The sequence below is a fragment of the Sorex araneus genome, chromosome 3 (genome assembly GCF_027595985.1).
Source record: "Sorex araneus isolate mSorAra2 chromosome 3, mSorAra2.pri, whole genome shotgun sequence".
Taxonomy (NCBI): domain Eukaryota; kingdom Metazoa; phylum Chordata; class Mammalia; order Eulipotyphla; family Soricidae; genus Sorex; species Sorex araneus.
The window spans coordinates 146945927-146971597 of NC_073304.1; the positions used below are offsets into that span (position 1 = coordinate 146945927).

At 42.5% G+C, this 25671-nt stretch overlaps 1 protein-coding gene across 4 annotated transcripts in view; it reads right to left on the bottom strand.

The window, feature by feature from the left end:
- Window positions 1-25671, bottom strand: part of GDAP2 (ganglioside induced differentiation associated protein 2) — a 179616-nt gene that overhangs the window by 93163 nt on the left and 60782 nt on the right. For 2 of the 4 annotated variants that reach the window (XM_055129915.1, XM_055129916.1), the window contains exons 13-14: window positions 17943-18086; window positions 10866-11703 (exon numbers count right to left, since the gene is read on the bottom strand). In XM_055129915.1, coding sequence (XP_054985890.1) covers window positions 11656-11703; window positions 17943-18086 — 192 coding nt within the window. In that variant the 3' untranslated portion in view covers window positions 10866-11655. Of the gene's footprint in view, window positions 1-10865; window positions 11704-17942; window positions 18087-25671 lie in introns of those variants that run through there. The other 2 variants (XR_008629100.1, XM_055129917.1) reach the window with 2 other exon arrangements.

A 25671-nucleotide genomic window follows, 5' to 3' on the forward strand; every position in this document is an offset into this window, starting at 1 on the left:
TGGGGTGAAGAAATGAACAGAAACTTTCCCAAGGAAGAGATACGAATGGCCAAAAGGCACATGAAAAACTGCTCTACATCACTAATCATCAGGGAGATGTAGATCAAAACAACCATGAGATACCACCTCACACCACAGAGACTGGCACACATCCAAAAGAACAAAAGCAACTGCTGTTGGAAAGGATGTGGCGAGAAAGGGACCCTTCTACACTGCTGGTGGGAATGCCGACTGGTTCAGCTCTTTTGGAAAACAATATGGACGATTCTCAAAAAATTAGAAATTGAGCTCCCATTTGACCCAGCATTGCCACTTCTGGGAATATATCCCAGAGAAGCAAAAAAGTATAGTCGAAATGACATTTGCACTTAATGTTCGTCGCAGCACTGTTTACAATAGCCAGAATATGGAAAAAAACCCAAGTGCCCTAGAACAATGACTGGTTAAAGAAACTTTGGTACATCTATACAATGGAATACTATGCAGCTGTTAGAAGAGATGAAGTCATGACATTTGCATATAGGTAGATCAACATGGGAAGTATCATGCTAAGTGAAATGAGTCAGAAAGAGAGAGACAGACATAGAAAGATTGCGCTCATCTGTGGAATATAAAAAAAGAGTAGGAGACTAACACCCAAGAATAGTAGAAATAAGTACCAGGAGGTTGGCTCCATGGCTTGGAAGCTGGCCTCACATGCTGGGGGAAAAGGCAGCTCAGATAGAGAAGGGAACACCAAGTAAAATGTGGTTGGAGACCGCGCGCGAGAAGGGAGATGCGTGCTGAAAGTAGACTAGAGACTGAACACAATGGCCACTTAATACCTCTATTGCAAACCACACACCAACTGGAGAGAGAGAACAAAAGGGAATACCCTGCCACAGAGGCAGGGTGGGGTGGGGGGAGATGGGATTGGGGGGTGGGAGGGATACTGGGCTTATTGGTGGTGGAGAATGGGCACTGGTGGAGGGATGGGTTCTCGAACATTGTGTGAGGGAAACACAAGCACAAAAATGTGTAAATCTGTAACTGTACCCTCACGATGATTCATTAATAAAAAAAATCATACAGGCTAAGAGCAAACAAAACAGTAGTGATGGAATATTTGTATCAGTCCAAATAGCATTCAAACTAAAAATGGTAAGAAGAGATGGGATACATGTTATATACTGTTTAAGATTAATACAGAAAGAGGACTTAATTATTATTAGCATACATTAACAAAATGGAGATGCAACACATTTAGTCAAGATCTAGAATAACACAGTGGCTGTGAGACTCTAACAGCCACTGTTGTCATTGGAAAATCAACCAGATAGAACATGAATAAGAAAACTAAGGCCCATCACTTCTCAGCCTTTTTGCTAAGTTCAAGTGAAGAAAAAAGCAAGGGATCTTAAATGAGGAATCAAGAGAAAAAAAAAGTGCTAAATTGACATAAACAGGATTCAAGAGAGAGAGAGAGAAGAAGAGGGAATGGACAGTAGGGATAAAAACGAAATCTAAAGGGCTGGAGAGATAGTATAGCAGGTAAGGCACTACAGAGCACAGGTTCACTCTCCAGCAACCCTTCAGGTCTCGGGATGAGGGTGATTCCTGCATGCAGAGTCAGGAGTAACCCCTAAGCATTGCTAGGTGTGATGTGCCCTCCCCTCCCCCAAACAAACCAAGAAAAGCTAAAATCTATGGCTTGAAATTTATTTAATCTACCACTTTCCAGTATTTTCTTTCTTGTTTGTTTTGGGGCCACACTTAGTGGTGCGTGGGGCTTATTCTTGACCCTGCACTCATGGATCACTCCTGGAGGGCTTGGTGGATCCTATAAGGTGCAGGGGGTCATACCTAGGTCAGCAGCTTACAAGGCAAGCACCCTGCCCACTGTACTATGGCTCTGGACCCCAACCACTTTCAATTATCTTCCCAGTCCTTGAATGCTAATTGAATTCTCTCTTTGATCTCTGCTTCTAGTTCCTGAGCTCATGTTCTACCCTGGAACTTGACTGAACAATGCAAATTACTGCACATATATATACGTGCATGTACATATGCACATATGTGTATCTATATGGACACACACATATCTATGTAAACTCTTTTTAGAGAACCTCAGAGGGAATGTGAACTTCAAGTGATTCTGCAAACACAATGAACCAAAGAGCTCTAGCTATGGCTGGCAAGATAACCCATCGAGTTTAACCTTCCTTAGCGCACCTGGGTGTAGCATGACATTACTTTGTCCTTTCCCTCCTTGCCACAAGTAGCTTGTCCCGGTTTTACCCAGAGTTTAGGCTTACCTCAGTCACACCCATCAAGGTGTTCCTGAATCTCTCCCATCCCTTTGTTTAGCTATAATCACTTTTCCATGCTCTCTTCCCCAAAGGAGTTAATCCTCGGCTTTCCCTTAATCTGACTCTGCTAATTTGCAAGGTCAGACCTTTCTAGGATACTGAATTTATATTATATAAGTTAATATTGCCTTTCTCCTCTTCTTGTGCCTTTTGAATAATTTACTTTAAAGCTATGACTGTTTTGTATAGACACAAGAAGACAATATTATGTTTTTATAACTTGGGAATTAATTGGCCTCGAATATTATTCCCTCCAGGCCTCTGCTTTCTCCACTTAAGCCTCAGTTGCCCTCAGTTCCTAGCACCCCAAAGCAGGGTCCCCGATGTGGGACGGGAAGGATCCAGGGCAAGCGGTGAGTTATGTGCTATCCTGGCATCGAGATGGGCCTGGCCAAAGTGCCTAATTCTTAATTATAAGTTAAGAGCTTGATCATAGACAAATGCTGTCATGATGCAATAGTAATTATGAGACTGGGACCCTGCCAGGGATAGGAAAGACTGATCTGGCCTGAGCACTGTAGTCTGAGATTGAGATAGCCCCAGGAGAGCAATTCTATAAGCTTTAATGCATCTCTTATTGTGTCCATACAAAATAATTAATATTATGAATTCTTATATGTTTGCTGGCTGAGGAGAAGAGAAACACATTCATGGGACTCCGCCCTTGGGTGGATCCTCCTGCTGAAAGAGAATTAAGTCCTAGGAGAAGCATCCCCTAAGGGAAAGGACTTTACCCTATTGATGGTGACCACAACTATGTGTACGCCCCAACCCCCTCATGCTGTGGAGATTTAACTAGGCTGGAAGAGTGGGTGGGGGGCGAGATCCACGGGGCCAGATCCATGGGGCCCAGATCCACGAGAGCGGGAGAGAAGCGGAGAGAAAGAATGAAATAAACGGATCGAGCAACCAGTTTGGCCTTCTTCCTTCTTCCTTCCGTCGCCTGCCCTTGACCGATGGCACACACAGCGGTTCTGGGGCACCGGACGCGGGTGGTGAGACAGAGCCGCCCAGAGAGCCCGAGAGTGCTCACACCCCTCGGCGAGCCTTCGTTTTTTACAGCTGGTGTCCCTGGGTGGGCTTAAGGCCCAGTGTTCTATACTGAAAAGGGGTTGTAGTAACTGTATCAGGGCAGGAAATAGGCTTCGCTTCCTGCCGTCCCTGGCTGCAGCGATTATACTGATTGGAGCTCTGAAACTCCACACTGGGGAGAGGGGCTGCAACTGAGAACATCCCGATTTTGCGGGGCCTGGGGCTGGCCCCCTTGCAGGTGTCCCGAGTTAGGATCACCCACTACATCAAAATTAAAGCGACAATCTCTGGCCCAATGATTTCCCCTCTTACACCTGGGACAGGGCCCAGGACGTGCTCTCGTAGCACGGCTTGGGGGCGCATTGCAATCTCTACGAAAGTGGCCTGGTTTTCCACAATTAAAACATCTTTTCTGAGCTTGTCTCTGTAAGGCATAGACCTGCACCTTATGTTTAGCAGAGCCAACATTCCAGCATGCTTCCAAGTACCCGAATACCTGGGCCTCTATTTCTTATCTGCTAAATGACGGTGCTCACCGGCTTGCAATATTTTTTAGGAAAAAAAAACTTTCTCAATTAAAAGTACAGGGGCTGGAGCAATAGCACAGCAGGTAGGGCGTTTGCCTTGCACGTGGCCGACCCGGATTCGATTCCCAGCATCCCATATGGTCCCCTGAGTACCACCAGGAGTGATTCCTGAGTGCAAAGCCAGGAGTAACCCCTGTGCATCGCCAGGTGTGACCCAAAAAAGCAAAAAAAAAAAAAAAGTACATGAAATTGGAGGACAATGTGGGTAGAATCCTCCATGACACTGAAGCTAAAGGCATCTTCAAAGATGAAACACCACTGACCAAGCAGGTGGAAGCAAAGATAAACAAATGGGACTACATTAAACTCAGAACCTTCTACTCTTCAAAAGAAACAGTGACCAAGATACAAAGACAGCCCACAGATTGGGAAAAAATATTTACCCAATATCTATCTGATAAGGGGTTAGTATCCAAGATATATAGGGCACTATTTACAAGAAAAAACATTCAACCCCATTAAAAAATGGGGAGAAGAAATGAACAAAAACTTTCTCAAAGAAAAAATACGAGTGGCCAAAAGACACATTAAAATAAAGTTCTACATTGCCAAGCAGGGAGATGCAAATCAAAATAACGAGATATCACCTGACACTACAGAGACTGGCACACATCCAAAAGAACAACAGCCTCCAGTGCTGGCTGGCATGTGAGGAGACAGGGACTCCCCTCCACTGTTGGTGGGATGCCGACAAGTCCAGCCTTTCTGGAGAACCATACGGGCATTCCTCAAAAAACTAAAAATTGAGCTTCCATACAACCCCACAATATCACTTCTGGGAATATACCCCGGGGACCCAGAACACACTCTACTCCCCCAATACATAGTCGAGGCAATGTGTATTGTTTAAGCTGCTCAATATTGCTCAGCGCTGAACACCAACCCACCAGAACACGCAGTGGTCAAAGGGAGAGAGTGTGTGAATCCCGACCAACAGAAGGACTGCAGTAACTAGCCCGCCTCCTGTCTGTAAAACTATGGGGAACCCACGTGGTCTTGGCTCTTTCACTCTATGTGTATCTAGCAGTTTTGACATCACTTGAGAGTTGGAAGCTGGGAAGGCTTCTCCCTCCCCAACCTACTATAACCAAGCCTGCATTCTCATATATTCCCAGCAGAGCTAATGCTGAACACTCAGGTCTGAGAAGTGGGCTGTAGCAAGTGCCCAAGCGATGGGGCAGCCTGCTGCAGCCTAAACTCAAGCCCTGCCCCAGACTCCCAGAACTGAGCATGCCTACTTGGACCCCTGGGAGGCCCTGAGATCACAAGCCTAAGCAACAAGCACCAAGCCATCAGGACCACATCAGGCCAGGTATTGCCAGGAGTGGTCCTGGGATGTGCCAGCACGACTGAGGGTGGTCCCTGTTTTCTTTCTTCTTTTCTTTTTTAAAGCTAGATCTTCACCAAGACGACCATCAGTAAAGTTCATTCTATGTTGTACTTTGTAGGTTAATTTTGATGAAAAATGGGCCCCCAATGAGACTGGAGAAGTGCAGGGGGAAGGTGCTTGCCTTGCACATGGCCAATCTGGGTTTGATTCCCAGCATTCCAAATAGTCCCCCAAGCACCACGAGGAATAATCCCTGCCTGCAGAGCCAAGAGAATGCCCTACACACTGCCAGGTGTGTCACCCCCTCCCAAAACAAAACAAAAACCAGTGTAGCCCCAGGTTTAATAGAAACATTATCATTTTACTATTAATTCATAGACTGTATGTAGAGTGACATCTTGTATCTAGCATCCCATCCAGAAATACATGTCAGTACAAACATTCATAAATGCTTTCTGAATTCTGAATACATGAATTTTAACTCGTCAATCAGGTCTCCTCTGCCCAACTGCAATCAAGTCATTTATGTATGTTAAGCTCTCATTTAAATTTTCTGGCTCATAAGCTCTTGTCTGACAAAGTCCTGGCTCAGTTTATGATAACTATGTGCTTTCCCAAACAAAATGCATTACAATAAAAATGTGATTCTGTACAGAAAATGTAACAGTTTTCAATGTTCGACAAAAATAATAGTTCACATTCAGCAATTACAAATTTGTTATTGTAATCAACCTAGAGAATATTCATGCTTTGCGACATTCCAGTGACCCTATGCAGTTAAGGCATGCTTGCACTTAAAAAGACTCAAGGAGACTCTCTTTGGAAGCATACGTGGTAAGGTGAACAATTAATACCTCTCTGCCCAATGGCCTTGAAGTCATCCGCTTAAGGGCAATTTGGGGGCCATTTTAATAGAAACAAGGCTTGAATCATTTATTGCTCTCTATTTCCTATATGTAGGCTACAGAAAACACATTTGAAAAGCATAAAGCTAAGCAGATTACCTGTTGTGTACACATGTGTGTATCATAATGTAGGTATGTATGCAAATATATATATGGGTAAGCCTGCTATCCAATCCCCATTAACTGCTGAATTTATGTAAATTTAGATTATAGCTAGAACCTTCTTTTGCCCTCCATGTCCTGAACAGTTGTGAACCAAAGTCAATCATATACCACTGAAACATACTTAGTGCTATGGGAAATATCTCTGGTGCCTGTGGACTATAAAAGAACTACAACCTGGAATTGGCCAATTTCAGTTTTAGAGGCTTCCGTGCTCACTTACAGTCTTTTAATCCTCAGTGCAATGAAACCACTGTTTCTAAAACCATACAATTCTTCTCTTTCCAGAACTTCAAATTCTAATAATTTCAGTTCATATGCTAAGCCATTTTAACTCCACATACATACACAGGAAATGTATTTGGGATGCACAAGGTAATTTTAACTTCTTAAATTACATTCAACTATTACTGAATTCATTCAATAATATATAAACAAATAAAAAATAACCAAGAAAAGGTAAGTCACATTTTTCTACTAGAATGATTGTGTGAACCCTTTTACAGAAATGGGAGATATTTCAATCTTCCTGGACTTCAGATATTTAATAAAAACCTCCATTTTTTTTTTCCAACCAAAAACACTCCAGTAATACTGTTGCTTACTCTCTAGCTTCTGGACATGGATATAATTCCGGCCAATGAAACCACAGAGTATCTCTAGAATATAAGTGATTGGGAACTAAACCTTTCTAAAGAATGAGCTTTTCCAAGAGGTGACTTTCGTTATCAAGAAACTTGGATGTAGGGCCAGAGAGAGAGTACAGTGGGCAAAATGCCTTCCACACGGCCAGCATGGGTTGCATCCCGGAAATCCCGTTAGCCCCCTGAACACTGCTGAGAGTGATTCCGGAGTGCGGAGTCAGGAGTAACCCTTGAAACCCGCCAGATGTTGTCCCCCCGCCCCCAAGAAGTAACTTGGTTCTTGATGAATTAAGACTTCGTATATATGCTAAACAAGAAATGTGCTTACTTGCATGCATTAATTAATGGATTAAAACTTTGTAAATCATTTCTTGGTCTATTAACGAGTATTAGGCATGACCAAAGTTTAATTAAATCAAGGACTTGGTGGTGCTCTGCATATCACATGCTGTGGTCACCCTCACCCAGCTACCCCTTTACTACACATGTCATCCAGCTAATCAACATAGGCAGACTTAAACCAAATACTGCTTAATAGTTTGAATTCCAAGATCTCCTTCTAGGATATAACATATTCAAACAACTGCATACATAACACTTTAGTATGTTAAGTAACACTAAAAGCATGTACTTGGTTCCACACTAAATTTAGTTTTCCTAAGAAAAGTAGCCCTCATCTTTAGCCATGTACTTATGGAATATGGTTAATATGCAGACAGAGTCATACTAGATTTATATTCAAGGATACCCATTGAATTAGAAAATCAGCAGATGTGGAATCCTGCCAGGAGTACTAAACATGGTATAAATACAAGCAAGGAGACATGCTTTCAAAATTATTGCCTTTAAGAAATTTCTCACATAAATATACTCTCTTTCAAATGGCAAACTGTATGGTAACATTGGTTTCTTGTTTCTCCCCAGCTGCAGGGAGCTTAAGTTTATTGGGTTACACCACTCACAGTGCTCCCGAAGCATTCTCTCCCTGTTAATCACTCATTTCCCCTAAGTAGTACCTGTGGCTTGTAAGTCAAATTCCTTAGACATCTGATTTTGTATTTGTAAGTGAAATGTTGCTTTTCTCCTTCCCTTATGTACTTCTGCACAGTTTACTTCAGAGCCATGTGCTTTTGTATAGACACAGGAAGACAGTCAATGCTATGCTTTTGAAACCTGAGTTAACTGACTCTGAATAATATTCACTCATGGGCATCTGTTTTCTTGACTTAAGCCTCAGTGGCCCTTAGTTCCTAACATCCCCAAAACAGAGTCCCGATGAGGGACTGGATGGACCCAGGGCAAGCTGTGAGCCTTGGGAGCTCCCTTGGTATTGAAACAGATAGCTTTGGGAGTTAATGCGCTGTAGTAGCCAAGCGCCACAATACTTAACTGCTAGTTAAGAGCATGGTCATGGACAAATTCTGTCATGATCCAAAGAGTAACAACTGGATTAGGACCCTGCTAGGGTTAGGAAAAATTAATCTGGCCTGAGCACTGTAGTCTGGGATCTATAGCGAGATGTCCCCAGGAGAGCCACCCTACAAACTTAATGCATCTCTTACTGTGTCCATACAAAATGACTAATATTATTAAGAAGTAGCATTAAGATGTTTAAATGGTTGCTGGACTAGGGAAAGGAGAAACACACTCCCTAGGTGGTATTTTGCCCCTGAGCTGCAAGGCTGTACTTCTCCTGGCTGCAGATCTTCGTCTCATCTTTCAAGAGCCTCCTCCCAAGGAAGGGCTTTCGAATGGCGACTGTGCCACCTGACTAGGTGCAGTTGCTACCCCCAGTGCATGGAGGTGGAGGGCTAGACTAAGGCTGTGTGCCTTAAGACACTAAGGAAAGGTGGAGAGATGAGCACGGGGGACGGGAGGAGACGGGAATGGGGCTAAGGCTTAGTGAGACGGGAACAGGCATGGAGAGAAGGGAACAAACAGCAACTGGCCACCAACCAGCCTGTGGCCCTGTTTCCTCCTCCATGCGTGTGCTGGCTGTGGCTGCAGGATACACATGGTCACTGAACAATGCATGTGGTGGGCAAGGAAGACCATGCCGCGCCACTCACTTATTTATTTTGTGAACTTACACAGCAAACTCGTTTTAAACCTTTGTTATTACAGAGAAAATTATTCAGGCCTTGACTTAGCCAAGTCTAGACTGAACAACAACAAAAACCCTGGCACAATACCCCAATGAAAAGTGACCTCAATAATCTAACAAATGACTGGAAAAGAAGAGTGAATTTTTTTGATTTTTAAGGCTCAAGGTTTAAGGGGGGTAAAAAGAAGAAAGAAAGAAAGAAAAATGTGGTATAGTTTACAGGTAATAAATATTTAAAAAAACAACCAAACAAAAAAGACTCAAGGGGTTAAAGAAACACGATTAGAGAGGTATTTAATATCTGGTTGTCCAAAACCCAACAACCTTGGGAATATAACAGGGAGTCCTTAAGAAATAAATAGATATGTGCATGTATGTGTATGTAACATAATCATTTGCTCTTTATATATTTCCTTACGTCTTTGACTTCTAACACAAAACAAAGGTGTTTAATAATACATGCAAAAGGCATGAGTGCTTATTTAAAAATGTGCTTCCAGGGCTGAAGCAATAGCACAGTGAGGAGGATTTTGCCTTGCACGCGGCCAACCTGGGTTTGATTCCCAGCATCCCATATGGTCCCGAGCACCGCCAGGAGTAATTCCTGAGTGCAGAGCCAGGAGTAACCCCTATGCATCGCCGGGACTGATCCAAAAAGAAAAAAATAATTAATTAATTAACTAATTAATTAAAATAAAAATGTACTTCCCCTTCTTATTTATATGGGGAAACCAAGACTGTGGCTAAAACTGGGGGATTTCTCTATCATCAATGAAAAGCTGTTTCCTGGCCCTTCTTGAAGGATCTGAGAAGGGAATGGGACCTTTGGAAGCACAATTCTAGGCACATATGATTATAGATTTCTACTTTTCCTTCCCTGGACTGCCAATGGATGGGGTGAGGGAGACTGGGGGTGGGTGTAGGAATCAAAGGGAATATGAAGACACTCAGATGGAAATGATAATGGCTTGACTAATTCATTTAGAAATGTTTAAAATGGCTAACAGCTGCCTCTTGTTACAGTGTAGCAGGGGGTGAGCAGCCCAGAAGACAGTGGGACAGAGGAGTCCTGGGCGGGCTGTGCTCCAGCAGCTCCTCTCCTGAGAAGAGGAAACTGTCTGGCAGTGCCACGGACACTAGAAATGCCTGGTGGCACCTCCCTCGGGCTTATTTATCATCATCGAGAACGACACTGAAGGCACCCCGCCATCCACGATGATCCAAGCAAACACATCTAGCACCCCTTCTTAATGTTGTCCTTCCAATACCTCGGCAAGGTGGGCAGGGCAATTCCAGGTCTCAATCCTACACAAGGTGGGGCTGAGACGGAGTCCAGATGCTAAAAATGGCCTGAAATATGGTTTACAGTGAAACCCTTCGTCCATCTACATGGACGCAACTCAAGAGACACTACCACAAAATGTCTGTAGAGGAAAACAGCCCTAAATGTCAAAAGGAAACAATCGTAGCTTCTGTAAGATGCCCTAACTCTGGTGACGCTTCCTCACAGAATCTTGGAAGATGGCTTTCAGGGTACTTGTCTATGTGTATCTCACCGTGATTCCATTTAAAAAATAATAAATTTTTTAAAAAAGAGTACTGGTATGTGCACTTCTTCTGAACAAGGACAAAGAGATCAACTAGCCCACGATGTTAGGAAGACAATTAAATATTTAAAAAGAAAGCAAAACAAACAAAAACAACACTTTCATCCTTAGGTCTTAACTGGCGTAATAAAATTCTAAGTCCTATATCTTGCAAATGGCTTTAATGTTTTCAATCAGATACATTGCCATATCCCTGGTCCCAGATGATTCTTGTTTATTGGGGCCAAAGTGATAGTACAGTGGGTAGTTACATGTGGCCAACCCGAGTTCATCCTCCAGCACCACATATGATCCTCTAAGAACCACTGAGAGTGATCCCCGAGTGCAAAGCCAGGAGTAAGCCCTGAGCACTGCAGGGTATGACCCCAAAAGAAAATTAAAACAAAAACAAACAAAAAAAATAGATTATTCTCATTTGTCATAACCAAATTTGCTATTTAAAATATAAAGCTAGGATCTGAAGCAAATAATACAACCAGTGAGCAAGTGTACACACACACACACACACACACACACACACACACACACACACACACACACTTTTTAGAAATACTCGAGTACATAAAGGAAACGTGCAGTGTCACAGAGATGATATCAACAGCGGTGACTTGTCGAATGGAGAATCCAGTGTCTTGTGATGATACTGAAAGGGTTGTTCCCCAGCTTCTATTAACAACTCTCTTAAAAATGAATGCTTCTTTTTTTTCATCTGATACAAATATACAAATTTAAAATAAGTGTGCGTTTCAGTATGGCCTACCATATTCAGACTGCTCATGTGCCAGAAAATATACAGTCAATATAAAAAAATACCAGAGAGATGGGGACAAAAGGGCTCCCTGGGTCTGGACAGCAAAAATGAGTGTCACTTCACTTGATAGTGACTCATGAAGAACGTCACGTCCTTGGAAATCAACAGCACTGGGAAATGGCAGGTCACAAATCTGGCGATGGGGGATAAGATGTATAGTAAGGCCCATTTTCCTGTGCAAAAAAAGAGACAAGAACAGTCAGTTATAAGACCAACTTTACTGGGCATGTGCAAAATAGGGATTTATAGTCAAGACTCTGCCTGGCCCTATGTGAGCCCTCAGACCCAGTGAAGTTATAAGGCAGTAAAAAGTAAGCAGAAGTAATCAGAGTAACATTCTAAAAATAACATCACTACTTATTAAAGATTCAAAATAGTAGACACTATATCAGCATTTCCCCCTCACATAATGCCATGGAGCAGGGAACATCCTAATTTTACAGAAAGGGAAAACCAGCACACAGGCTTTATCACTCACCTAAGTTACAAAGCCAGTACCGAGAGGCTGAATTTGGACCTGCATCTGTGCAGATCTCATACCCAGATCCTGGGTTTTCTTGATCAGACTGCACTGTCTTTACTATGTACAAATCTTAACACAGAGTTATGAAACAAAAAGCATATTGTCACAGGAATTTAATAACTTTAAGTGTTTTGGCAGAAACGAGCCTTCTCCATGGCATGTCTGAGTGGCAAGGCTCAAAACAATTACAGTTCTCAGGGGTTTTTATTTAAGAACAAGATGGAGAATTAAAAGCCAAAATTTTAATGTCAAATATAGATAGCAACAAATCAGTGTAAGGGGAAATGTTCTTAAAAAAATCAAGGCAGCTAATCTTATGGTAGAAGGGCTTGAAATTAGATTTATGAGACTTAAGATTCATTTCTTATCTCTAAGACATTTCTTTGATAAATCCTTGTTTTCCAGTAAGTCATAGAAAATGTATACCATCAATAGACACTTGTTAGGCACAGAGTATGGAAGGTAAGATGGAAGCAGTATTTCTTGATGGTAAATTTAATTATAGCGATGAAGCATTAAAACTTATTAATGGCGAATGCCCCCCCCCCAATTTTTTTTGGCTTTTTGGGTCACTGCTGGTGATGCTCAGGGTTACTCCTGGCTCTGCACTCAGGAATTACTCCTGGTGGTGCTCGGGGAACCATATGGGATGCCAGGAATCAAACCCAGGGTCAGCTTCATGCAAGACAAATGCCCTACCTGCTGTACTATCGCTTTGCCCCCAGCCCCCGCCTCCAATTTTTCTCTAAAAATTAGTGGCTAGTGGCAATAGTATTACTAAATACTAGTTAGTATTTACTATTTATTACTACGATTACTAAATACTATTTACTACTATTAAATATTATTGTCAAATACTATTCCTAAATAGCCTACCAAATAGGGAAATCCTACTTCCTGACAGCCACTGAGTATTGATCTATCATGTCCTGAACCCAGCAGGAGACTGAATGCCATGGGAGTCTGTGTGAGTCCAGAGCAGATGCTCCAGAGAAGCAGCTGACCCCAGAGGAGCACAAGCAGGAAAAGGAAAAGGTGAGCAGAAAAACTTACTTCGCATCTCACTAGAGAGTGAAAGAAAGTCTAAAAGAATTTCAGGAAACTTGAAAAAAATTATTTACACACAATACATCAGGTAGGAGGCTAACACATTCTCATAGCTCAAAGCAAAAAATATCCAATCATCTCATGCGAAAGTGGAGTAAAGGAAGAGATAATTCCTCAAAGAAGACATTTGTACAGGGAGCTGGTGGGCATATGAAAAAGTGTTTGATGTCAATCAAAGTAACAGTGAAGTATCATCTCATCCCAGCGAGAACAGTACAAGAAGGCTGAAAATAACCAGTGTTGGTGGGGATGTGAAGAGAAAGGTACTCTCATCACTGCTGATGGGAATTCACCTGGTTCAATCTCTATGGAAAGAAGTATGGAGATTTCTTAAAAGTCTAAGAATAAGACCCAGAGATTCTACGTTTTGCCATATTCCCCCCAAAACACAAGAACATTAATTTTAAAGGATGGATACATGCACATTAATGTTCACTACAGCACTTGGTAAAATAGCCAGGACATGAAAACAATCCATATGCAATACAGATGAATGGATCAAGAATTGGTATGTGCATATATTATATATGTGTGTGTATAATATATATATGCAATGGAATACTATGCAGAACAAAATCATGCCATTTGTATCAATACGGATGGAACTAGAGGGTATCATCCTGAATGAAGTCAGACATAAGGAAAGGGACAGATACAGAATGATCTCTCTCATATGTGGGACAAGATACACAACAAGGCAGCAACAAAAGGCCAAAGGCAACGTGATGGAAGAACTGATCTACACAATCAAACTGGTGGTGAGGGTGGCAAAGGAGGGGTGTAGGTCTTTGGGAGAGGGAGGGGGTATACTGGTGATGGGTATGGTGTTGGAATTATGTGCATGAGAAACCACTAACAGCATTGCGAAATACAGAATTTTAATAAACTTTCGTTTTTTAAAAATTGTGGCATATATACATACAATAGAGTACTACGCAGCTGTAAGAAAAGATGAAACCACACAATTTGCTGCAATGTGTGTAGAAATGGAAGATATCATGTTAAGTGAAGTGAATTGGGGGTGGGAGGGATCTCACTCATCTGTGGAAGATAGTCAGAGTAAGAGAATCAATAGTACCAAACAATGACAAATCCTCGACACTGGAGTGCTGGTTAATCAATCACCAAACTGGGTGAAGGGAGAGGAAAAGAACAGCCTGGAAGAAAGGCAGGGAGAGCTGGCGGAGAGTTGCAGGTATTTTGGTAGTAGTGATTGGAGGTGTCATAATTTTATATACCAATACTATAAACTTGAACACTATTATAGCTTCCTAAACTATTATTATACAAAAAACAATGACCCCCCCCATTTGGTTTTGAATTTCATACCAGGATCTGTTTTATGGCCTAATCCTGCATCCTCAGTATGCATGGAAGTTATAATACTTAAAACATGCCTAAAGAGATGAATCTGTTTTGATGTTCCTCTGAAAAGAAATCACTTGTATCCACCTTCAAGATTTCTCTACTCCTCTCTACTCCATCTTTTTCTATGGTTTCATTACAACTACATTAAATTGTGATAAACTGTCACTATCATCCCGTTGCTCATTGAGTTGTTCGAGCAGGCACCAGTAACGTCTCTCACTGTGAGACTTATTGTTACTGTTTTTGGCATAACAAATACGCCATGGGTAGCTTGCCAGGCTCTGCCGTGCGGGTGAGATACTCTCGGTAGCTTGCTGGGCTCTCCGAGAGGGGTGGAGGAATCGAACACGGGTCGGTCGCATGAAAGGCGAACACCCCTACTGCTGTGCTATCTCTCCAGCCCTGTGATAAACTAAGAAGGCAAATCCAATTCTTAAGGCTATGAAATAGAAACCTTATATTAATCTCACACTATACAAGAGAATGCCAAACACTGAAATATTTTGTCTTTCTGGAAACACTGTAGAAATTTGAAGAATTTTTACAACATCAATTTACTTTCTTCTTTGATTAATTTGTTTATAATGAATGCTGACTAGCTCCTTTCCTGAAATCTAGATATATAAAAATTACCTTTGGCTTTGTAAAAGTTCCTTCACTATTTTAAGTACATATGTCCCCAAGAAACAGATGACTCTGACACCTGCTATCATCCAACGCCACTTCATTCCTTTACCAAATAAAGAGCCCGTACTGTGCAAGGTACAACTGAGCAGTAAAATGGACTCAATTCTAGGCTCAATTTCTTTCCTCCAAACATTAAATTCTTCCTTGCAGAGAAATATCTTTCCTTACAAGACAGTATCCGCTTCCATGTTCCTACTGTGTCACACCCCCGACCCTTCTTCTCTAAGGTCCCAGTATGTCCCTCCAAATCCCCTCTCTGGAGAGGCAACAACAGAATTGATCTAGACTCCCAGGACAGAAACTGTCACCATAGGATTTTTCTTACTCCATCAGTAAGTGCTACTCAGCGCATTTCATTTCCTAAAATGCCCGTATCTAAACGTCTCCAAGACATTCTTGTCTTTATCACCACCAATGGCCGAGTTCTAGTCTCATTTCTCCTTTATCTTCACTAATAGCCTCTTTCTTATCTCTAAAGCCTTACTTTTCTCCAGCTATTCTCTACATTGTTTCCTTACTCATCTTTCTAGTCAACAGGAATACAAATAATAAAGGGTTCTCCTTGCAGGACACTTTCACAAAGCTCTTGCAAAGCTCCAGAATCTAGACATCTGCTCTCTGCCTGGTCTTCTAATGCACCTCCGGATACTCTTTTATTTGGCCCTATTTTACTCTGCCCTTTGTATGTGTATACAAGTGGTTTATTATCTCAACTTTAGCATGCTGTAGTAAAAGGTGCAGAGAAATTATTTGTTGATTCAAGTGTTAGAAGAAAGATCTTCTAATTTGATTTTTATTAATCATATTATTAATTAGATCTGCATTAGATATATTAAAAAACCCTAAGAGAAACACACAAAAAAATTTAAAAAAAATTCAAGCTTGAGTATGATTTTGGTATTTCATGAAAGTCAACTTCATAGTTCCTTGAGCATATTAAAAATAAAATTGCTTTAAAAACACTACTTTGGGGGCCAGAACCATAGTACAGCACTTGTCTTGCACAAGGAGGTTTGATCCCTGAACCCCACAGGGTCCCCTGAGCCCACAAGGAGTGACCCCTGAGCACAGAGCCAGGAGTGAGCAGAGTCCTTTAAGTTTTCTAACTGTTACATCCTAATATGTATATCCCTACTTGAAAAGTTAAATTATAAATCCAGACACTAGCTTTGAATTGTTATTCCAAAGATTTTCTATCAAAAAATCTTTCTTTAGTGCCTTTCATGTCCCCTGCTATCCGTCTTTTGAAAGTAGTAAGTGTGATGTAGAGTTCAAAAGAAAAACAATCAGGCCATTTTCTACTCCAGAAATCTGCAGTAAATACATGCTGACATTCTTTCTCCTCCTCCAAATACTGACCATAGCCATTTGTGGGCAATGCTGGAAACCCCACCTTGCCTACTCTAGGCACAAATGCTACTTCAGCAGTATCATCAGCCCTCCATCCCCCTCCACCCCCCATATTAAAATATCTTTGTAGTTATGATCCAGCTGCTCTAATTTTAAATTTTCTCTGGAATAGGAAACAAGAAATTAGCCATTAAAACACATTAAGTACTTGGGTCTTAGCCTAGAAAGATAGAATATCAGGTAAGGTCCTTGCCCTGCATGCAGCTGACCTGGGTTCAGTTCCTGTCATCACATATGTCATCTCTGAGCACAGCAAGGTGTGGCCAATTCTCCCCATCCCACAATAAATAAATACTCTGATCTTCACATTAGTGGGAACAAATTAAAGTTAAAGAAATGCTAGAGGAAAAAAATATATTATATACTTATCTTACTGAATACATTTTGTACAACAGAGAAAAATAAGTTATTCTAAACAATGTAATTTTCAAATATATTCCCTTACTAATGCATACAGGTACAGAATGAACAAACTTTAATAAGGAGATGATTTTTCAACCAAGCACCTCATTACTTTAAAATTGCTAAAATTACCACATATCTCATTATTTTGAAATTACTAAAGTAATACTGTTAATAAAGATATAGAGCTTTAATAAAATTCAAGAAGTCTTCTACTTGTGTTTAGCATATATTAATCTATTAAGATTATACTAATGCTAATACTAATATTAGTATTAATTGATACTAATAAAGAAATGCTACCAGCTGATATTCCAAACATATAAAGTCCTGTTAGACAAAATAAAACTTCTAACAGGTCAAAGAATAGACAGGCTACCGGATTTGCAATTAAAACAAAAATGTGCATCAAGAGATTCTTGTGGTTGTGTTTATGTAAATGAAAGGCCATATTATCTTATCGATGTTAAGATAATAGACGGGGGTACTTTCCAAGTTAGAAAATTAGTAACATAGGTCTGGAGCTATATAGTATAGTCGGGAGGGCACATGCCTTGAATGAGGCCAATCTGATGATCCCTGACATCCCATACGACCGTGAACACTGCCAGGAGTGATCTGGAGTGGTGCAGAGTCAGGAGTTACCCTGAGCAATACTGGATGTGATAAAAAAAAAAAAAGGGCAGTAATACAGTCAAGAGTGGTATCAAATCTACATAAAAAAGAAAAACTCTCACTGAAAATTTTATTGGAGGGAAAAGCCTTCTCTGTGGACAAAGTCTTTTTCTAAGTTACTGTTAGGAAAGAATGCTGACTGGTACTCTGCAGTTCACTAAAACACACTAAATGCGTAAGTATTATCTTGGAATGAAAGGACACTATGCTCATAGCTCTCCACTGTGACGCATTCCTTACCCTGGCGTCATATTCGAGGACAAAAGGAGGAAAGTCGATCTGTTCTGGTGATATAGCAGAGAAGAGCTGGTGCAGGCTGTCCACGTGATGGATTTTATCCTTCAGTCCTGAGACAGAAAAGGTGGTAAAAAACCATGTTGATACCTGAATTAACAGAAGAGATAAAGAACTTAAGTCAGTAGCCTGAGGTGAAAATGATTTTGAAAATGGATACAAAACAGAAACTTTTAAGTCAAATTGGTGACAGAGTAATCTCAGAGTAAGCACTGTCTTTCAAAGTGCAGGCCAGAGTTCATCAGGGTGTTATGTAGTTACTTTAGTGGATTCTGAACACAGAAACAAAAAAAGATGCAAACTAGAGTAATGACTCGGGGAGGGGGTAATGAGCTCTGCTTCCTGAAGTTTCTGGTTCCGTGGCTTGCTCACAGGCTTCCCAGTATAGTACGTGCTGTTTGCAATGTGTCCTCTTACCGAGTGCTGTGGTCAAGGTCACTACACTCTGGTGAAGTGACTGGGATTGGGACGCTGCTGAATATTTCTGAATCACAGAAACTTTTCTTTCAAATAAGACTGAAAATAATTTTTTTTTTTGCTTATATTTGGAGCATTTACTTTTCAGCTGCCACTTGGCAAACATCTCTCTGTCTCAGTCTCTCTCTCTCTCTCTCTCTCTCTCTCTCTCTCTCTCTCTCTCTCTCTCTCGATCAGTGGTCATTCTTGGCTCTATGCTCAGAGGACCATATGGGATGCCTAGGGTTGAACCTAATAGCTAAGTGCAAGGCAGGCGCTTTCCCTGGTATACTATCTCTGCAGCCTGTTGATAAACATCTCTTTCTTGGTCAATCCAAGTCGAAAGTGCTCTGAAAATGTGGAATGATCTTTGCTTATTTCGCTTTACATATATGCAATTTTCTAGAAAAACTAGTCAGCAAAATTTGTTGGTCCAAATACAAAGAATTCTTGAGAGCAAACAAGACTGACGAGACTAGGCAGTAGCTAGGGCTTCCAAATTACTGTTCACCTATTGTAGCTAAATAGTCATAACTAGCTCATGTTTGCAGAAAACTTACACAACAGTTGTATAAAGTAATTACGGTATTGTTGCTATCCCTACTTAATTTGCAGGAGTTAATGCTTCTAGGAAGCCAGCATATGTGTAACTGTGTATATGACAAACAGTTGTCACTCATGTCACTTTGTTAATCTCTTTGCTAGCCCACCATATTCTTCCAACTCCTTCATATTTTTCAGGCTCCTAAAACAATCTCACACTTAGCAAAAGGAACAGAAATACAGAACTGAACAATCTCCATGAAAATTCTATTTTAGCTTCTATACTGTTATAATTTCAAACAGATTCTCCTCCCAACTGACCTTCTATTTAAATCTCATGGATAGCATGTTTTTCAACTTCCTAGTGTATTAGATACTTATATTGATTTTAATAATTTCCATAGTCCTTGAAAATCATAAAGGTACAGTATAGCAGAGGCTAGAATGATAGCACAGCAGGGAGGGTACTCGCCTTGCACCCAGGCAACTGGATTCAATCCCCGGCATCCCAGATGGTCCCCAAAGCACCACCAGGAATTTATTCCTGACTACAAAGCCAAAAGTAATCCCTGAGAGTGTAACCCCCCAAACTAAACAAACAAAACCCAACAGCACAGAGTTTTACAAGGTAGAGAGAACCATATACCAACCATATTTGATGGGGTTCAAATAGCCTTCATCCCTCTTGGAGAGCCTGGCAAGCTACCGGGAGTATCCCGCCCACACGGCAGAGCCAGGCAAGCTACCTGTGGCATATTTGATATGCCAAAAACAGTAACAACAACGGGCCTCATTCCCCTGACACTGAAAGAGCCTCCACTAGGGCAGCGTTAAGAAGGATGAGCAAGGAGAGGCTGCCAAAATGAAAAAGGACTAAAATGACTGTCTGTACTTTGAACGCAAGTATGCTGGCATCGGAAGCTTCCATCGAAGACCTGATGGTGCAAGCGCAGAAGACCAAGTACGACATCACTGGTCTGACCGAAACGAGAAGGCACCAAACACATCACGCCATTTTCGACACTGGAGAAGAACTGTTCTTTGGAACATGTGAAAATAGAGGTGTCGGTGGAGTTGGTGTCCTTGTCAACATGAACTTGGCCATGTTTGGCATTTGAATGCCTAACAACCCGAATCGGATAATTATGCTTGAACAGATGTGGCTCACTGACGGCAGTTTCTATCTTCGTTGTATACGCACCAACATCCAAATATGATGAAGAAACTGAGAAGTTCTACATGGAGCTGGAGAAGTTCTATAAAGAAGACCACACCTGCTACAAGATCATTGTTTGTTGGAATATAGCTCTAAATATGTTAGGCCTGACTTTGGTTCGTCCTTGCTCCCCTTGCCCAAGGAGCTTAGGTTTATCAGTCACACCCATCAAAGTGCTCCCGAGTCACTCCCATTCCTTTGTTTATCTGTAACCAATTCTACCAGTTTATCTGCTCTTCCCTTAATCAAACTCTGTTAATTGGTAAGGTCAGAACTTCCTAGGACACTGAATATTATAACATTGCCTTTCTCTCCTCTTTATGCCTTTTGAATAATTTACTTTTAAAGCTATGTCTTTTTTGTATAGACACAAGAAGACAATATTATGTTTTTATAACTTAAGACTTAATTGGCCTCGATATTCCTTCCTGGACATCTGCTTTCTCCACTTAAGCCTCAGTTGCCCTCAGTTCCTAGCACCCCAAAGTAGGGTCCCCGACGTGGGACGGGAAGGATCCAGGGCAAGCGGTGAGTTATGTGCTACCCTGGCATCGAGATGGGCCTGGCCAAAGTGCCTAATTCTTAACTATAAGTTAAGAGCTTGATCATAGACAAATGCTGTCATGATCCAATAGTAATTATGAGACTGGGACCCTGCTAGGGATAGGAAAGACTGATCTGGCCTGAGCACTGTAGTCTGAGATTGAGATGGCCCCAGGAGAGCAATTCTATAAGCTTTAATGCATCTCTTATTGTGTCCATACAAAATAATTAATATTATGAATTCTTATATGTTTGCTGGCTGAGGAGAAGAGAAACACATTCATGGGACTCTGCCCTTGGGTGGATCCTCCTGCTGAAAGAGAATTAAGTCCTAGGAGAAGCATCCCCTGAGGGAAAAGAACCTTACCCTATTGCTGACCACACCTATGGGTATGTCCCACCCCCCTCATGCTGGGAGATTTAACTAGGCTGTAAGAGTGGGTTGGGGGAGAGATCCATCGGGGCAGATCCACGGAGCCAGATCCACGGGGCCAGATCCGCCAGAGCCAGATCCACGGCGCCAGATCCACCGGGGCCAGATCCACAGGGCCAGATCCACGGGGGCCAGATCCACAGATTGAGAGAGAGACCGAGAGCCGGGAGAGAGGCAGAGAGAGAGAGAGAGAATGAAGTAGGATGGGGGAGAAAGAAGCAGGAGGAGAATCAGAGGAGAATGGAGATGGACATGAAATAAACCAATCGAGCAACCGAAAGGTTGGTGGTTCGTGCCCACCCAGGGACGCCAGTTGTGTAAAACACAAAAATAAAAAGAAAGGGCGCGCAGGTGAAGGAAGGAAGAAGTCCAAACTGGTTGCTCGATTGGTTTATTTCATGTCCATCTCCATTCTCCTCTGATTCTCCTCCTGCTTCTTTCTCCCCCATCCTACTTCATTCTCTCTCTCTCTCTCTGCCTCTCTCCCGGCTCTCGGTCTCTCTCTCAATCTGTGGATCTGGCCCCCGTGGATCTGGCCCTGTGGATCTGGCCCCGGTGGATCTGGCGCCGTGGATCTGGCTCTGGCGGATCTGGCCCCGTGGATCTGGCTCCGTGGATCTGCCCCGATGGATCTCTCCCCCAACCCACTCTTACAGCCTAGTTAAATCTCCCAGCATGAGGGGGGTGGGACATACCCATAGGTGTGGTCAGCAATAGGGTAAGGTTCTTTTCCCTCAGGGGATGCTTCTCCTAGGACTTAATTCTCTTTCAGCAGGAGGATCCACCCAAGGGCAGAGTCCCATGAATGTGTTTCTCTTCTCCTCAGCCAGCAAACATATAAGAATTCATAATATTAATTATTTTGTATGGACACAATAAGAGATGCATTAAAGCTTATAGAATTGCTCTCCTGGGGCCATCTCAATCTCAGACTACAGTGCTCAGGCCAGATCAGTCTTTCCTATCCCTAGCAGGGTCCCAGTCTCATAATTACTATTGGATCATGACAGCATTTGTCTATGATCAAGCTCTTAACTTATAGTTAAGAATTAGGCACTTTGGCCAGGCCCATCTCGATGCCAGGGTAGCACATAACTCACCGCTTGCCCTGGATCCTTCCCGTCCCACGTCGGGGACCCTACTTTGGGGTGCTAGGAACTGAGGGCAACTGAGGCTTAAGTGGAGAAAGCAGATGTCCAGGAAGGAATATCGAGGCCAATTAAGTCTTAAGTTATAAAAACATAATATTGTCTTCTTGTGTCTATACAAAAAAGACATAGCTTTAAAAGTAAATTATTCAAAAGGCATAAAGAGGAGAGAAAGGCAATGTTATAATATTCAGTGTCCTAGGAAGTTCTGACCTTACCAATTAACAGAGTTTGATTAAGGGAAGAGCAGATAAACTGGTAGAATTGGTTACAGATAAACAAAGGAATGGGAGTGACTCGGGAGCACTTTGATGGGTGTGACTGATAAACCTAAGCTCCTTGGGCAAGGGGAGCAAGGACGAACCAAAGTCAGGCCTAACATATTTAGAGCTATATTCCAACAATTGTTGGTGATTTTAATCCCAAGATAGGACCAAGAAGGCTGCCCGAAGAACTCCACATTGGGACCCATTGCCGAGAATGGAACGAATAGGGTGAGAGACTGTCTAAGTTCATCAAGTCAACCAAGACCATCCATGGTAACTCACAGTTACAGGAGGTCGAATCTAAACATTGGACATGAGAGTCTCCCAGTGGACAGTTTCACAATGAAATTGACCACATCATATCCAATCGAAGGTTTTGCCTGACTGATGTCACTGTTGTCCCAAAATTTTAAACGGAATTGAACCACTGTATCCTTCATGCAAAATTCTACTTTACAGAGCAGGGAGAAAGGACTATAAAGTTTAAGTTTAAGAAGAGAACCCCCAGAATGACAACCAACTGGGAGCTATTTGGCACTATTATGTGGGAAGATGCCATCATTGACAACATCAACAAGGAATACGATCAACTGGTTCAGCACCTGCATGACTACATGAGGAATGCCAAGAGTGGGAAAGCCACAGACACCTGTCTTCGGAAACTCTTGAACTCATTCGCCAATGTGGTTTGGCACGAGCCTCAGGAAACCACAAGCTAACGTCCGAGCTCGAAAAGCTCTGCAGAAAAGCGATAAAGGAAGACCTCAAAGAGCGAAGAGCGGCAGTGTTGGCCAATGTGGCAGAAGCTGAGAAAAGTATTTGCAATGCTCGCCTGCCCTTCGCCAACTACAGGACCAAGATGACTGCTTTCCGTCATCCTGATGAATCTATCACATCTTCCAGAAGGGCAATGGAGAGGATTATTCACAACTTCTACTCAGATCTCTTTGACAGCCATGTCCACCCATCCACATACCAAATTCTGCAGGATGGATATGACATTCCCAATGTCTTCCCTTCTGAAATCTGACACGCCATTTTGCTGGTAAAGAATCTGCCGCCAGTACTCGTCAATACACTGGCTCGGCTCTTCATACACTACCTGTCCGAATACAAGGTTCCGTCCCAAAGGAAAACCAGCAGGACCGTTCTGTTGTACAAGGGAGACATCTACGACACAGGCAACTATCGCCCTATCTGCCTGTTGTCCATCGTCTACAAGTTGTTCACTCGATTCATCCTGAATAGAATAGGCAGAACACTATACAAAGGACAACCATGTGAGCAGCCGGGTTCCGAAAAGGATTCAGCACGATCGACCATATCCACAAGGTGACCAAATTCATTGAGATTTCACGAGAGTTCAAGATGCCACTCTGTCTAATGTTCATCGACTTAAAGAAGGCCTGATTCTGTTGAGACTGAAGCGGTATCGAAGGTCTAGCCAAACAGGGCGTTCAAACTCTTTACATCAAGATCCTCCTTGAGCTGTATTACGGATTCACCACCAGGATCTCCACATTCTACAAGGAAGTGATTGTTGACATAAAGAGAGGGGTTTGGCAGGGCGATACTATTTCACCAAAACTCTTCAGTGCCACCGTCGAGAACATCATGCAATGACTGGAATGGGAAGGAATGGAGTGAAGACAGATGGTCGGCAACTACACCACCTCTGCTCTGCTGATGAGTCGTTCTAATAACACCAAACATTAGCCAAGCGGCACAAATGCTGGCCGACTTCGACCACAAGTGTGGAAAGGTCAGACTGCAGCTGAATCTCACCAAGACAATGTTCATGAAAAACGAAGTAGTCCCTGATGTTCCATTTGCTCTCAATGGAATGAACATCTGCAAATGCAGCAGCTACGTATACCTGGGTCGAAAACTCAACATGAGGAACGACTTGGTGCCAGAACTGCACAGGAGGAAGAGAGCAGCGTGGAATGCCTTCAAGAGCATCAAAGAAGTTAAGAGGACAAAAGACTTCCAGTTCCAGGCACATCTTTTCGATTCCACCATTCTTCCTGCACTAACATACGTCTTTAGAGACCTGGGCCCTACGAAAACAGGATGAGAACGCTATTCGGGTATCCCAAAGAGGAATCAAAAGAGCTATGCTTGGAGTATCACATTTCACTCAAGTGAGAGAAGGAATCCATGTTCTGATCTCTGTCAATGATCAAGAATCAGGGAAAATCTCATTTGCCAAGGTGTTGAAAATCAGATGGGCCAGACATGTAATGTGATTCAGAGATGACCGCTGGACTAGAGCTGTTACTGACTGGATTCCATGGGATATCAAAAGACTGTGTGGGGCCGGAATGATAGCACAGCCGGGAGGGCATTTGCCTTGCACGTGGCTGACTCAGGTTCGATTCCTGGCATCCCATATGGTCCCCCAAGCACCACCAGCAGTAATTCCTGAGTGCAGAACCAGGAGTAAACCCTGAACATCGCTGGGTGTGACCCTTAAAAAAAAAAGGCAAAAAAAAAAAAAGACTGAGTGGCCGCCCACCTACCAGATCCTCAGACTTCTTCGTCAAGATCCTGAACGACTGGTTTGAGGCTCTTCGTGTCACTGGAGCGAGCAGATACCATTGGGCTGCACTAGCACGCGGCAGGGACAAATGAAGATGTTACTGGTGCCCGCTCGAGCAATCGAAGAGCAATGGGATGACAAGTGACAAGTGACACAAGATACCCATGCCCTCTCACATACACAGCACTGCAGCACTGTCGTCCCGTTGTTCATCGATTTGCTCCAGTGGGCACCAGTAACGTCTCCATTGTGAGACTTGTTACTGTTTTTTGGCATACTGAATACGCCATGGGTAGCTTGCCAGGCTCTGCCATGCGGGCAGGATACTCTCAGTAGCTTGCCGGTTTCTCCAAGAGGGACGAAGGAATTGAACCCGGGTTGGCCATGTACAAGGCAAATGCCCTACCTGCTGTGCCCATAGTAAAGAATTAATCACTAATAACTGTTTTATGACTTTTAAGGCCATTCTATTGGCAACACTACCAAAACCTTCTATAGCCTCAGCATTACTCTCTGCACTGCCTCCCT